We start from the raw sequence: 15,289 nt of genomic DNA, 5'->3' as shown, positions 1-15,289 counted from the left end.
CTTCCTCTGGACCCTTTCCAGCTTGTCAACATCTCCCTTCACTTGCAGTGCCCAGAATTGGACACAGTATTCCAGGTGTGGCCTGACCAAGGCAGAATAGAGGGGTAGCATGACTTCCCTGGATCTAGATGCTATACCCCTATTTATGCAGGCCAGAATCCCGTTGGCCTTTTTTAGCAACTGCATCACATTGTTGGCTCATATTTAACTTGTTGTCCACAAGGACTCCAAGATCTTTTTCACATGTACTGCTGTTGAGCCAGGCATCCCCCATTCTGTATCTTTGCATTCCATTTTTTCTGCCGAAGTGGAGTATCTTACATTTGTCCCTGTTGAACTTCATTTTGTTAGTTTTGGCCCATCTCTCTTGTGTGTTAAGATCGTTTTGAATTCTGCTCCTATCTTCTGGAGTGTTGGCTATCCCTCCCAGTTTGGTGTCATCTGCAAACTTGATGATCGTGCCTTCTAACCCTTCGTCTAAGTCATTAATAAAGATGTTGAACAGAACCGGGTGCATTTATATTAAAGAATGGATTCAGTTTAAAAGTACTTTCACTGCCATGGCTCAATTCTATGGAACAATGGAAGTAGTCATCTTAAAAGATCTTTAGCCTTTTTTATCAGAATCTTGGTGCTGCACTAAACGACAAATTCCAGGATCCCATAGTATTGAGCCATGGCAGTTAAAATGGTGTCAAATGCATTAATTCTACCATATATATGCACCCTTTTCCACTCTTCCCAAGAAATCTATTCTGAAAATGAGGAGCAGTTGATGCAACCCTTCAAATGAACCTTGGGTAGGAAACCAGACGTTATGCTCTCCAGTTTCCACCATCTCTAGTCTACATGACCACTGGTTAAGGATGATGGGAATTATAATTCACCAGTAGCTGAAAGGGTGTGCATGTGATACAGTATTTTGGAGGGGAATGTTTTGGCATGACAGAAATGTAAAATCATTTTGCAACACATAAAGTGGCTTATAATGCTGGATCTAATTATTCTGTAAAGGACTGAGGAACATATATTCTGCATTTTCTTTAAAAAAAAACAACAATTCCTACTTGACATGGGATAAATAAACATAACTGGCAATATTACCAAAACCATCCCCTAAACATTTTTTTCATCCTCCATGTAATATCAACACATGCTCAGTTTTAAATATCACTTCCATCTGTGCTCTCTTCTCTGCTAATAATCAAATTGCAGCCATCAACTCTTCGTTTGGAGAAAATGCGGGGAGAGAGGACTCACTTAACTGGCTCTGTAAAGTAAGCACAGCCATTTGAAACCATTTTTGAGTGATCTTGGAATGGAATTTCAATTCTTAAAAGTGTGGAATTTGTAGAGCTGGCATCTCATAAACATATAATGTATATTGGCCTATTTTAGCAAACATCAAAAATAATAATGTACTTTTAAAAAGAGTGTGAAATGCTTCTTTGCAGATGTAAAACAGCAAATATGAAGTACTATGTGAATATGGCACTTCACTCCTGACTTAATGAAGACTCCTGAATACTACATCACACAAACGGTACGGCAGAAATTGGCAGTGATATGCTGATGGGGTAAGGAAAACTGTATCTCTTCCATCTTAATACATCCAGTGTCCACCACTCTGCATCTGAGCTGATGCAGTAATCTCAATTTTCACTAGTACTATACATGGTAGGTCTAATTCTGCTCTAACCACAAGTCAACTGAGTGTTTGTAGTGTCTGGGGGTTAGAGCTGCCAAACTGGCATCCTTCAATCCCCAAAGCATCTAGGGAGAAATTTTCATTATATTTCAGGGGGTGACAGGCAACAGATCTTGTCTGGAAATCTGGAGAACTGTAGGATGTAATTTCCACCACTAAGTGGGGAGCCAGTGTAGTCTAGGGTTTGAGCATTTGAACCCTGCTTGGCCATAGAAACATATTGGATGATCATGGAGAAGTCACACATTTTCTCAGTGGCAAGCCACTTCAGAAAAAAATGCTGTCAAAGAAACCCTGTGATAGGTTTACCGAAGGATTTTGCCACTGGACAGGAATGGCTTGAAGGCACACAACAGCAAAATATGATAAGGGCTTTTAAAAGCAAGGAAGAGAAGAAGAGCAAAGAGGAAATGTACCCCCTTGTACATATGTGTGAAAATTACTGATGGGGTTTATGCTCAGTAGATTTGGTGTATCTAGTTCCTAACTACAGAGGGCTCTTTGTATCCACTAGGTTTTGGTTGCAAGACCCCACTTGAATACCAAAAGCCATGAATGCTCAAGTCCCATTATAGACAATGGCATAGTAAAGTGGTGTCCCTTTTATCAACTGGCAAAATCAAAGTTTGCTTTTTTTGGATTTTAAAAAAAACATTATCAAGCCGTGGATGGTGAAATTGGTGGATAAGAATCCATAGATACAGAGGACCCACTGTATATAACTGTGTTTTTGTAATTCCATTGTTTTGCAGTTGTGTGCCCTTTCAGCATTTTATTTTATGTTATTTGGGTAGTTCTGTGTTGAATTCTCTCTAATGCTGGATCTACACTACCCTATAATCCAGTTCAAAGCAATTAATCTAGATTCAGAAACTGAATTATATGGCAGTGTAGATGAGGCCTAAGATTGACCTGGGAGGGCATGGAGCCAACCACAGCCCTCCATGTCCCCAAAAACTAATTTGATGGATGCTGAGGTCCCTCCGTGGAAATTGCCTGGTGGGTGCGTCAAAATGATGTGTCGGGAGGGGGGAGAGGAGAAGAGGAATCACGTGGGCATTAACCCCCTAGGATCACAGAAGCAGTCCCAGGAGTCAACCCCCACAGGGCCCACACTTGGAGAGATCCAGACCTTACATTAAGGTCTGGATCTTTCCAGATGTTTTATCAACCTGGAGTAAACTGGGAAATCCCAGTTTACTCTGGATTAATTCAGGTTTACCTGAGGCATCATTTGGACACCTTAGGTAAACCTGGGACAGGTCCTGCTTCTTCGGCCTGTCTGGATGAGCCCTCAGGCAGAAAAATTACTTTGGCCAGCCCTGTGTTGAAGACTGATGAAAAACTAAAAAGAAAATGAAAACTTTTACACAATTGGCATTTCTGATATTAACAGCAGTGGCAAACACTTGTATTCTTACGAGACAGTTTCAAATGGTTTAATGAGAATGTTTATGGTAATTATTAGTACAGTTAATAAAATAACCTTCACAGTTTTCCATACTTTTAGAGATATAGCAAAATGAAAAATAGCTTTCATGGTTTGGTTTGGTTTTTGTTTTTGGCACTTAAAATAAGAGATATGCGGTGTGCATAGGAATTCGTTCATGCTTTCCCCCCCCCCCCCCCAAACTATAGTCTAGCCCCTCAAAAGTCTGAGGGACCATGAAGCAGCCTTTTACTTAAAAAGTTTGAGGACCCTTGCACTAGACCATGTAATAAAAATGTACACAATCTGCTATTGTTGTAAGCATATACAGCAGAGTTCTGTGCACATAAAATCTTGACACCTGAATCAGAAATATATCTATAAAGTAACCAAGTAAATCAGAATCTATAAATGCATAATTGGTAAATTTATTAGCAGTGTCCCAAAACCTAGAATTTGGGGGCATAGCCAAAAGAAAGAGAAAAAATATTCACTCTCGTAGAATTATACTGCCAACATTTATCTTCTTCTTATATATAAATTTTACTGAGTCTGGCAGGTGTTAAGTACCATCTGAAAATTAATTTATAAAAGCTCTCCCTGAAATTCATACATAATGTGCTTTTTGGAGTGTATTTCCAAATCCCGCCTCATGCCTCGTTGATGGCAGTCCTCCCTAAATAGTCCCCCCCCCCATTTAACCCAATAGGGATGCCTTGTCACAGTCCTGATCTGCTAAAACACAATTGTTTTAAAATTGTTGTTCTTTTTAGCTAATTGGTTTTAGCTGTACTTTGTAAGCCAGCTTAGTGCTGAAAGGGAAGAAAGCAGGGGGAAAGTTTGGGAATTTGTGTGGCATAACAGATAGAGAGACAGGCCCTTTAAAGAACAGTACAGAATCTGTATGGATGAACACTGCAGCAGCAGTTTGAATAGCATCCATGAACTATTTCAAGCAATGCTGAAGGCATACTTGCCCTATTTTGTTCTAAAATTTAATGTATGAACTGATTTGAACAAACTTGACATTTAGACTTACCACTTACCACTTCACACAGAGTTTGGGATGTGTCCTAGGATGTTTCCAGGCTGCTTCCTCGACGGAGCCTGCCAGATGCCATCACATGACATAAGGCTACTTCCAGCAGGGCTCCGTAGAAGAAGCATCCTGGCAGTATGCTAGGGCGCTTCCCAGAGAACATGGAAGGCTTACAGTGTTCTCATTGGGAGGAATGAGGTGGAAGCCGGGTGGCAATGCTTTCCCTCATGTGATGGGGAAAGTGATGCAGCAGGCGATTCAGGGTGCAGGGCAACAATTTCCCCTGCTGCCCGCCAAAAAGACAACAAAGAGAGAGCCAACCAGAGCAAGGGCAGATCTACACTATTGCAGCCCAGCCACCTATCAGACACCTCTGCACCCAAAATAACACTCAGCCAACTGAGTTAAAGTTTATTGTAAAAAGAAGTGTAATATAGAAAAGTTCATTCAAGAACACATTCTAAAGTAAAAACTAGAAATGTCTCTTCACAATATGCATAAAAGACAGAAGCATGAATACATTCAAGGAACATTCCAAAATGGAGGTTACACTCATAGTTTCCTGATGCAGCAAACCACACAGATCACTATATAAAGTAAAGCCAGAAATACACAGAACTTAGACTAGAAGTTATATCCAAAATGTGACTCTCCAAATCCAAACCAGGAAACATAACATGAAAGCAAAGGCCAAAATGTTCTATCAAAACAAGATAGCCTTCTCTTGAAAATGCAAAGTTGCTCTTGCAAAGAACAACTCACGAAGCTGACTTAAGAAACCAACTGGCATTTTGTTTATCTTTTAGACGCTGTAAGAACCTTAATTACCTTTGCCTAGTGTTATCTCACCTTAACTGAAGGCACTGATACATAGGGTCAGGCTGAGCCTCTGGCTGCTTTTCATGTGAAACATTCTCACCACAAACAGATCTGTCTGTGAAGCACCTTCCATCATCCTGAGAAGAATTGCTTTCTCCCTGAGGCACTACAGCAGGTGGGCAAACCAAGGCCCGGGGGCTGGATGCGACCCCCCGGAGGCTTACTTCAGACCCTCCTCATTTTCCCTGTCCTCTTGGCATAAGAACACAGGGGTCTGCCACATCCTTATGAAGAAAGGGTGTGTGAGGAAGGCACACAGCAGCTGAGAGCCATCTGGAGCGCATGTCTCACCCTCCTCCCAGCATAAGAATGGTGTGCCGAGATTACGGCCTGAGAAAGGCACGCAGTGGCTAAGAGCCCTCCCTCTCCCAGGCCCACCCCACCCACCACATGTCTGGCCCCCCTCCCTCCTTGCCCAGCCCCACAATGCCGCCCCAAGACAAAAAAAGTTTGCCCATGCTTCACTACAAAAACAGTGGATTTCCATTCAGACTCTACTTCAGGAATATCAGGCCCCATCACCATAGGGTCTGCCTCCTCCTCCTCAGACCAGGCCTCAATATGCACTGACCTGTGCTAGTAAATACTGAAAAAGTACTGAGCAGTTTTACCAGGGGCCAATATTGGATAAATATAAGAATATGAGAAAAGCCATGCAAAATCAGGCCAAAGAAATAAACTACATTATTTTGTTAAAAGGCAAGGTACTAATAAAGTTGAATTATTGAATACCTACCTGGTTCCAAAGTCGATTCCCACTTAGACCAAGCAGATCCCCCAATGGGAAGCCCATGTGCCATCTTCCCACTCATGTTTCCCAGTCTATATTCTATAGACGATCTTCGTGGTGGGTCCGTAAGTGACTGTGGAGAGTTGGAGACCTATTCTGGATCCACATGGTCTGTCACAATTAGGACATAAGTTTCCAGGTAGAAGGTAGTCATGACAAGAGTACAACTGGTACTGGCTACAGATATCATACTAGCAAGCCACTGCTAGCCTTATTCTCTAAATAAGAAAGATTTATGCGCATTGGCTCTGCTGATGCAGTGTGATATTAATATGCGTTCTGCAGCCACAGTGGATTACACTGCAGAAAGTGGTTCCTACACTGCTGCATGTGAGTGTGCCTTGAGGACTTTGTGTCAAGGGCTGGAAAACTGCAGTTAGAAATATTGAAACGTTTGAAGCAGTATTGGCTGAAGTAATGGGTCATTTCACATTCTGCGAACACAAGTAAAGAAATAACAGTTATCGATCATTTCCCCTTGTGACACATAAGATGCGCAAATCTAATGGATATTGTTAATTCAGGACAGTAAATGGAAGAGATTCATTGACAATTGAGTACCTATAATATTCTGTATAGATTGTACATTTTCACTACAGTTGCTGAAAATAGAAAAACAAGATAAATAGGACAATCCTATGAATGTTCAAAGAGAAACAAGATCAACCTGTCTTTTGCAGCAATGGTCCTGCTTACAGGGATGCAGGAACTGATTTTTAAAAGAAGGATGGGGCTTTACACTGACAGGCAAGTCATTATTAATAATACCTACTTGAAGATACATTTTTACCAAACAAGGAAAAGGAGAAGGCAGAATATATGTTTGTATGTATGTTTATACCATAAAAGTTGTTTCTGGGTGAAGTGGCCCTCTGGGGTGTCACTGGGAAAGAAAGGTGGCATGTGTATGAGGAGAAGGCAAGAAAAAGAAGAGAAAGAAAGAAAAGCAATAGGGAGAAGGTGTATAAGGAAAACAGAAGAAGGAAACAACCACAAAGAGAGCCTGCCCACCATTTCCTGAGTATTGCTATGAAGACATTGTCAGGTAGGCCTTCTCAGAGCTGGAGAAAGGAGAAAGTTGGTAGGCAGTGGTCCCAATGACAGTTGGGCAACTCCAGGTATATACTGGTAATAAATAAAATACAGCCACCCTTCCATTTTTGTGAGTTTCACCTTTTACTAACTTGTTTGCAAGAATATCACGAGGAACCTTGTCAAAGGCCTTACTAAAATCAAGGTACGCTATATCCACATTACTTTCTTCATCTACCAAGCTTGTGACTCTATATATATAAAAAAAGAAACATGACTCACTAGAAAAGACAATAATGCTTGTTAAGTCCTAAGATAGTAGGAAAAGAGAAGACTGCATTCTAGATGGAAAGTCTCAGGGCTCTTCCAGACATGGCAGAAACCCATGAGAAAGTGGGTTAAAATAACCCACTTCCACCTGGGTTTTTGCCCCCAACATAAACCCTGGGCTTTCTCTTGGGGGTGACTAGATGCCATCCTGAGTCAACCCCGATCCAGACCCCAATTTTCCCCTAAAAACTTACAAGAAAAGCCTGCCAGCATGACATGAGGGGAGGAGGGAAATCCGGATCTTTCTAGGTGTTTAATTAATCTGGAGCAGTCTGAGAAAACCATTTGGACGCCGAAGGTAAAAGCAAAACAGGTCCCACATTGAGTCCTCAATGAAGGAAGCCAAAGCTCCTTGTCTGCAAGACATAAGCAGAGCTATTGATTACAGTGTGACTTAGAGGTCACTCATCTATAGGACAGCTGTAAGTTGGAGTCAGTGACAACAAATATACTGTCATTTTGTGTTAAAGGTAAGAACTTGTAATCCTTTCACTGGTCAGTCTAAAAACAAGTGCTTACTCATCTTTAGTTTTCTAGTAGAGTTCATCATACCTCATCAATAGGGTCTTCTCAGCTGTAACACCCCAGTGACTGACTGGCACTGAATTTTTCTTTTCTTTTTTCTATTTCAGCTTCATGTTGGATCATTGGGACTTAGTGAACCCATAGCTCAGTCCCTTCATTTGAGTTGCTGTAAAGCCTTTTAAATTGCATTCAGGTGTTTTCAATTGTTTGAACTGCTTCAGATTATTTTAAGGAGATTCTGTTGATTATACACCGCATGCAGAGAACTACTTGCTTTATAGTGGAATGGAAATACTTAAATGGAAGTCTACTTCAGTTAATGAAGGTATTATTTCTTCAACAGAACATTTGGTACCAGAGACAGAATCATGGAAAGAATGGGGTAGGTTCCTGCATAACAAGAAAGAAGAGCTCTTTAAATGCATTTCAGCAAGCATTTTGCTCAAAATTAACATTATGTTCATCTGAAATGAGACAACTAGGCCAAGTAAACCTTGCTTAAGTAAGCAACAATTTTGAATTTTCTCGGGACTACCTGAAAACTTCTTCCCAAATGCATCCAGGGATGATTTTTTCCCACCATCAGCATCTACATTTCTGTGATTTCTTTTTCGGTGGTGAAATTTATATATCCTTTCATACTGGAGGCAGCTTATGAAATAGGAATTATTTACTTTCCTCTTTTATTTATATTTTCCCATTCACAGATGCTCAACAAGGGATTCTGGAGGCAGCTCTTGATTGCCTTGGCTGTTGTAGGACCATTCAGTATAGTAAGATTGTCTAGAGATGAATCTCAGTTTTTTCCAGGTCAAGCATTACTGTATATTGCCTGCAATCCGCCACTATAAGTCTGTGTCTCTCCAGCCCCCTTTATTATCCCCCCAATACAAATGTTGCAGATAGAAGCGAAAAAAACCTTCCTTGCTAGACAGAGGACAAGGAAGAAAAGAACATGGGTAAGGAAGACTTTGCAAAAAAATTAGCTTTTTTATCAGAAGCTCATTTTGTTAACAGTGGTATGCCTATACTTAAACTTTTTAAAATAGAGGTTGGATGGCCATCTCTCTGAAGTGCTTTAGTTGTATATTCCTTCATAGTAAGGGAATAGACTGGATGACCCCTTCCAACTCTTTAGTCTATGAAATATGCGTATTTCTTCAATTCTACAAAACACATTTGCCCAATATAAATGTGTCTAAAACTGGGGTGCATTTTGGAATGATGGACACTTTTTTATATGTATGAATAAGGCTCTTTTTCTGATGGTAGTACTCAAATTAGTGTGTGTGTTACAATCAATGATGTCTAAGGCCCCTTCCATACTGTCCCTATATTCCAGGATCTGATCCCAGATTATCATCTTATCCCAAGATATCTGGTTGTGGAGATTAATATAATCCAGTTTAAAGCAGATAATCTGGGATCAGATCCTGGAATATAGGGCCAGTGTAGAAGGGGCCTTAGAATTGGAGAAATATTGTAATTAAATCATTAGCTATAATATACAGAGTGAATCTGCCAGCTTGGGCAGCAAGTTTTGCCTGTCATAAAATGGTAGCATCTTGTCAAGTTGCTTATTTTTCACTGCCGGTAGGTAGGTAGATAGACATTTTCATTCCTCTGATTTCTGAATGTTCTGCCATGTGTGCCAAAATAACTTGGCTAGCTTTTGGTACTCTGCACCTTGATGTGGGTGGGCGTCATTTACTGCTCTGCTTCAGGAAGCAAAATGTCTTGGTCTGGCCCATCTAAGTAACAGCCTTGTATAAAAGGCAAGCTGGTGACATAGGTAAAGCGGTCAGATAGGCATGAATTCTTGCTTGCTTAGGGCCCAAAACGTCTCTCAAGGGAGTTTGGTTCTGCCGTTCGGCTTTGTCTTTTGCAAACCACGGATGCAGTCAGAATGAGACTTTTTTTAAAAGAGAGAGAGAGAGATCGTGTTTTTAAGCATCCCCACGAGAGGGCGTGCCAGGGTCACAGCTTCCCGTTTTGTGTGGCAAGAATAGATGTAAAGATGCGATTTGGAGGTGGATGCTTGGCTGTTTTTGAGAGCAGGCATTGACTTGCGTTTGAGAATAACATGATTTGCTTCAAGTCTTTTTTTCAGTGTTGAGCCCTGTGCAGCACCAGCTTAACACCTTCTCTTGCAAGCGGCTGTCTACTTCGGAGGTTTTTAAAACACGAACACAAGGACACATGTATTTGTACACACAAACACAGACACTTACCTTAAGAGTCACCAAGCAGTGGAAAAGCAATCCATCTGTTCTTTAGAGAAATTAACTTTTTTCCTCTTTAAAAGCAGGATGGTGATGTTAAATGGTGCCACGGAGCAGCCATCCATATTTGTACTTGTAAATTTAGAGAGAAATTATTTATCTCTCTTTCTCTCTTAATTTTCAAGTTTGCAAAGAAGCTTTTAAAACTCATGAACGTCGGGTGTGAGTTGTACTTGAAACAATTTGTAGAGTGCAAATTGCTTACATGCTCTTACCGTGAAGCTGATGAAAATAATGAAAGCTCGACTGTGGGGTTTTTTGGGGGGGGGGCGGGGGGGGGGAGAGAAATACTTCCTTCCTCCGCCACATCCTCCTAATAAATGAAATGAAAAAAACACCATTATTGAGCCACCTGCTTCTAATTCCTAATTGTGGCAACTTAATTCTGAAATTGTTTGTTAGCTGCATAATATTGCAGCCATTAAAAACGTGGAGAAGCCATTAAATTCTTTAAAACACTGTACAGCTTAGCATTGGCATTTTGTTTTGATCAAATAACTTTTCTACTGGAGAAAATGTGCTAAAATTATATTTGTATCTACAAGAGAAAGAAGGGAAACATACTGGTATTGCAGAGCTACCGTGGTAAAGAGAAGTATGGGGGCACAAGATGGGTGTGGTATTATTTAAATATCCTTTTTACAAAAGTATTCCCAGCTGTTTTAGGGAATGTTCATTTGTGTTTTGGCACTGAAACTATGGTTTTCCCACTCTCCAAACTGTAGTTGGTAGGAAACTTGTATAATAACATTTTGTATTAAAATGTGTTGATAGAGAAATAGACATTTCTCTATGAACAGTACCAGAATGTATTTAGTAACACAGCATGCCATCATTGAACAATGTATAGCAATATCAAATATATTTGTATTTTATTGTTTCACATATATGTAGAAAAGAGCCAACTCACACATGATCATTCTGGATATTTTGGAATATAAGCAGTTGCTTTCATTTGATGAATTCTTCCTCTTTTCGTTCCCAGACATATGGAAAATGTTAAGCATCTATCCTGAAATACAGCTTGTTTATTCTCAATAACTTCTTCTTCAGAGACATAACTGCCACAGCCATTTTTAAAAATTCTGTATTTGCCTGTATACAGATAAATACCTTTAGATAATGGGACACTGCAGCAACAATGAGTCCTTTAGCTTAACCTTTTGGTCATTTGAAATTATAAATAAGTGGCATCCATTTTTAAAATGTTTTTTAATGGAATAAACAATCTGAACCATCATTTAAGAAGCTTCCCACCACTTTTCATATGGGAGGGGATTCCTCTGCTCAACGTTGCATGCAGTATCTTGAGAGTGTAATATCATAACGGAAAGAAATAATGCTTCAAAAATATTTGTTTATTAATACTGTATGCCTCTTGTCTACAGTGCTGTCTTTGGCATATCTACTCACAAGTAGATGCCTCTGACTTTAATGGAGTTAGTTCTCCAAGATCAGTATGTAAAGCTCGGGGGCACATCTGGCCTTCAGACAAATTTCAGAAGATCAGTTCAGATCTCTGGAAAGAGAAATTTGTCTCTCCTCTGGGAAGGATGAGATCTACAGCCAAACGACCTCTGGAAGACCACTCATTCCTCATCCCACAGTATTTCCCAGCATTGCTATTTAGAAGGTCATCATCAGGAGATCAATTCATCAGCTTTCTCTAATGTACATAAATTGATGGATTGTTGCTTCTATCTCCTCTTCTTGCCTTATTGAATCTAGAATTCCAACAACCTCTATAAAGGAAATTGAAAAAAAAAACTGTTGGCAAGATGTACAACTTCATTGCTGGTCAACATGAATTTGAATCATACTAGGATTTGTTTTCTTTTGTGCAGTCACCTGACACCTTTATTTTTCTTGCTCTCTGAGCCTGTAGCCAAAGCAGTTGTTTGCCTTGATTTGGTTTTTCTTGCTTGCCTACATCTTTCATATCTTCTTTGGTGGCCCATGGTCCACTTCTGATGCCTTGGTCCTGTTTCATCTCACTTCTTTTGTAACTGATCCAACTTTATATGTGCAAGCATCTTCATTCAGTGGAAAATGAATGAAGATGATAAAATGATTCTTTTAGGGCAGTCATTTCCCATCGCTTTGCCTAAGACAAGCCTTGCTATTCACAAACACAATTCTGTCATTCAGTTCTCATGAATGCCACTTTGAATACCATTATGGGATAAAGGCAGGGTATAAATCAAATAAATTATATAAATGATCAATAAATAACATAGGCATTTCTCTTATATGGTCAGACTACTTGAACATCTAGTATTGTCTAGTCTTCACTGCCTCTAGTCCATTTCCTAGCCCTTCATGGGTTTAGGACTTTCTTTATGCTCTATGCCTCCCCCAATTGGTGATCTACCATGAAAATACTTTGTAAATGTACTTTTGGGTGCTACAACTCTTCAAATCCCCCAACCAACGTTACCATTGCCCATCCTGACTGGGGGACACAAATTGTACTTCCAAATTGAAACTTCCAAGCATTGATAATTAGTCTTAGCTCAGCATTTATGACTGGTGTCCTCTTAACACTGAAACTAATAAAAGTTCCCATTGCCATCTGCTAGAACTCAAGTCTCATGCAATTAAAAATACTACCTTTACATGGTTTTTTTGCACGTATATGATACTGAAAGTGCTATAGATTTGCCTGCAGTGGGGACAAAAAGACTCATTAGTTAGAGGAAAAAACTAGGACTAGTAAGACTTGAGATGGAAGTCAGAAAAAAGGGTCAATGCAAAGTTTTAGTTCAGAATAATCAACACCAGCTGAGAAACTTATGCTCCATGGATATTCACATCTCATTTGAAAAAGTGGAAATAAATATCAAAGGTAATGCTTTCATTACTAATGTTTGCATTCTACTAACTCATTAATCTGCAGTGGAAGCTGATGACTTCCATACTAGTGAGGTGGTAAATCTGCTCTAAATTTTAGATTGAACTTTAAAGAAACTATCCATGACACAAAGGGAGTCTCAAAATAAGTTCAGCATTATAGATGCATTATGGGTGTCCACTTATATCTCTAAACAAAAAACAAGCCAAGCAGCAGCTCATATCTCAAAAAACCTGCAAGTTGAGTCACTCATAAATCAAGGTACAACTGTATAGCATTTACTGCCTATACCACATTGTGTTTGGCACATAGCTGCTTCTTTTGGTCTGATTTACATGTTCATTCAGAGGTCATGATACAAAAACATGGCAGATCGTATATGGCCCTAGTGGTACAGCTAAATAATTTCCAGTCTTGAATTTGAAAAGATTATAGGATTCCCTATTTATCATGTTTTTCTAGTTACAAAGCACAGATCTTTCAATGCTTTGCCATTCTATCTATACAATGAAAAAAATTTAAATGCTAGGATCTATATGTAATTTGCTTATAATCTATATGAGCAACAGTGGGTCACATTCTAGAGCAAAAGAAGGAAATAAATTAAATATAGATGCTAATCAAATAACTATACTTGCCAGCTGTGAGAAAAGAAATATTTTGTACATGCATAGTTTCACATTTGTAATTCATCCAAATCACTACAGAAATAACATGAGGGTTGCTTCTGCTACCTCAGAGCTTAACAGCCTCACTAAAAAGAACAATTGGGGCTATTTTAAAGTGAACATGATATGGCATGCCAATTACCAGGTATGCATTACCCCAGACCAGGCATGTAGCCGGGGGGGGGGGGAGAGAGGGAGGAGCTTGAGAGGCTTCAGGGCCCCCCCCCCAAATTCTCAGGATGGTCCACGAGAAGGCCTTACATTTATTATTTAAACTGTTAGGTTTATTCATATCATGATCTGATCACCATGCTCAGTATATCCCATATGCATGGGGGGGTATTGGGATAACAATACAAACGGTTTGCTAGGGCAGATCCTCAGTCACTCAGACTCAGTCCCCCCCCCAATCAAAATCCTGGCTACGGGCCTGCCCCAGACATAGCTATTTTATGTTTATGGAAAGAGAGATGAGGAAAGGAAGGAAAGGGGCAAGATGAGCTGTGATAGCCTTCTATGAAAATCATTTTAGATACTAACAATAGGGCTATTTCTAGTTGTCTCCCTTAAAGTCCTATGGTAAACCAGGCAATCTGTGGTTCTCACTCCATTATTGTGATGTCCCATGGACCCTTGGGCCGTGAACCTGACTCCATTGTGGACAACAGCGATGAGGAAACAGGTTTAGTGCCATTTCAGCAAGACTCTGCCCCGTTCCAGATGTTCCCTATTGACAATTCTAGTTCAGTGCTCATTAAAAAGGGCCTTGAAACGGAGTCTTCTCTTCCCAGCTCTCCTCCTTTTGATAGGAAAATGTTTGTACAAACAAACAGACAGGAGAAAGCTGGACAAAGACGAAGCGCGCGATTAGCAGCAAGGGAATCTGCTGATTAACCTATTTTCCCCTGAGAACTCTAAGGGAGGATTGCATCCGGTCAAGATGTTGTTCTAGCTCTTTTCCCTTGGGAAAAGAGCAGTGGAGACACCTGTTTCGAAGGAAGATTAGAAGCTCTTAAAAGTTCTGTGTGCTGGCTAGCCAGGCCGGAGTCAACGTGTCAGTTGGGAGGATTAACTTCGCTTCTAGCCAAGTGTGGACTGCGCTTAAGTCCACTACTTTCCAGCCTTGCTGTGCCTTGCCTAGCCGTGTTCCTTGTCTTGCCGTGATTCCAGCCTTGCCTTGTCGTGCCGTGTTTCCAGCCTTGTCTACAATTCCATGCCTTGGACTTGCTTTTGAACTTTAGAAAAAGACTTGGACATTTCCCCACTCAAACTGCTTGGAAGTTTGAGTGCGTTTCGGTTTTTGGATTACAAACTTTAAACTCTAATATTATATATTGGACAATATATTACTGGACTATATTTGACCTTTCCTGGAAGGTCTATTGGTGAACTATATCTTCTGCTTGTTTTCGTTTTAATTTCTTAATTCCTTAATAAAGATATTAGATTGTTTATTGGCCTCAGTGTATTGGTTTCCAGTGCTCTCGCAGCCAGGGGCGTCACAATTATAGCTCCTCATATGAACTCAGCATGAACAACCACTCAAGTCAGTTAGTTGAGTGGCATCCACTTGTTTTCCTTTTGGGGAAGGAAGAAAGTATTTAGATTAACCAGACCTTTGTGGAGCCCAGAATTGATGCTACCAGGTCTGGGCTTATCTCCATTGTACAGGGAACTTCACACAGTATTATGTTGTAGAACTTAGAGATAGACATCCTGAACATTATTCATTATTAGCCATTCCCAAGTAAAAAAA

The 15,289-nt window shown here is 40.1% G+C and overlaps 1 protein-coding gene and 1 long non-coding RNA gene across 2 annotated transcripts in view; one reads left to right on the top strand and one right to left on the bottom strand.

Annotated features, from left to right (window-relative positions):
• The window catches only part of vrk1 (VRK serine/threonine kinase 1), a 63,132-nt gene extending 57,250 nt beyond the window's left edge, over positions 1-5,882 (bottom strand). The window contains exon 1 of the mRNA XM_062968449.1: positions 5,792-5,882. Coding sequence (XP_062824519.1) covers positions 5,792-5,867 — 76 coding nt within the window. The 5' untranslated portion in view covers positions 5,868-5,882. The remainder of the gene's footprint in view (positions 1-5,791) is intronic.
• The window catches only part of LOC134295556 (uncharacterized), a 32,751-nt gene extending 17,766 nt beyond the window's left edge, over positions 1-14,985 (top strand). The window contains exons 2-3 of the long non-coding RNA XR_010002180.1: positions 1,455-1,577; positions 7,840-14,985. This is a non-coding gene — a long non-coding RNA (uncharacterized LOC134295556). The remainder of the gene's footprint in view (positions 1-1,454; positions 1,578-7,839) is intronic.
• The last annotated feature ends 304 nt before the right edge of the window (positions 14,986-15,289 follow it).

This window comes from Anolis carolinensis, chromosome 1 (assembly GCF_035594765.1).
Source record: "Anolis carolinensis isolate JA03-04 chromosome 1, rAnoCar3.1.pri, whole genome shotgun sequence".
Lineage (NCBI taxonomy): Eukaryota > Metazoa > Chordata > Lepidosauria > Squamata > Dactyloidae > Anolis > Anolis carolinensis.
This window is presented reverse-complemented; position numbering and strand designations above follow the sequence as displayed.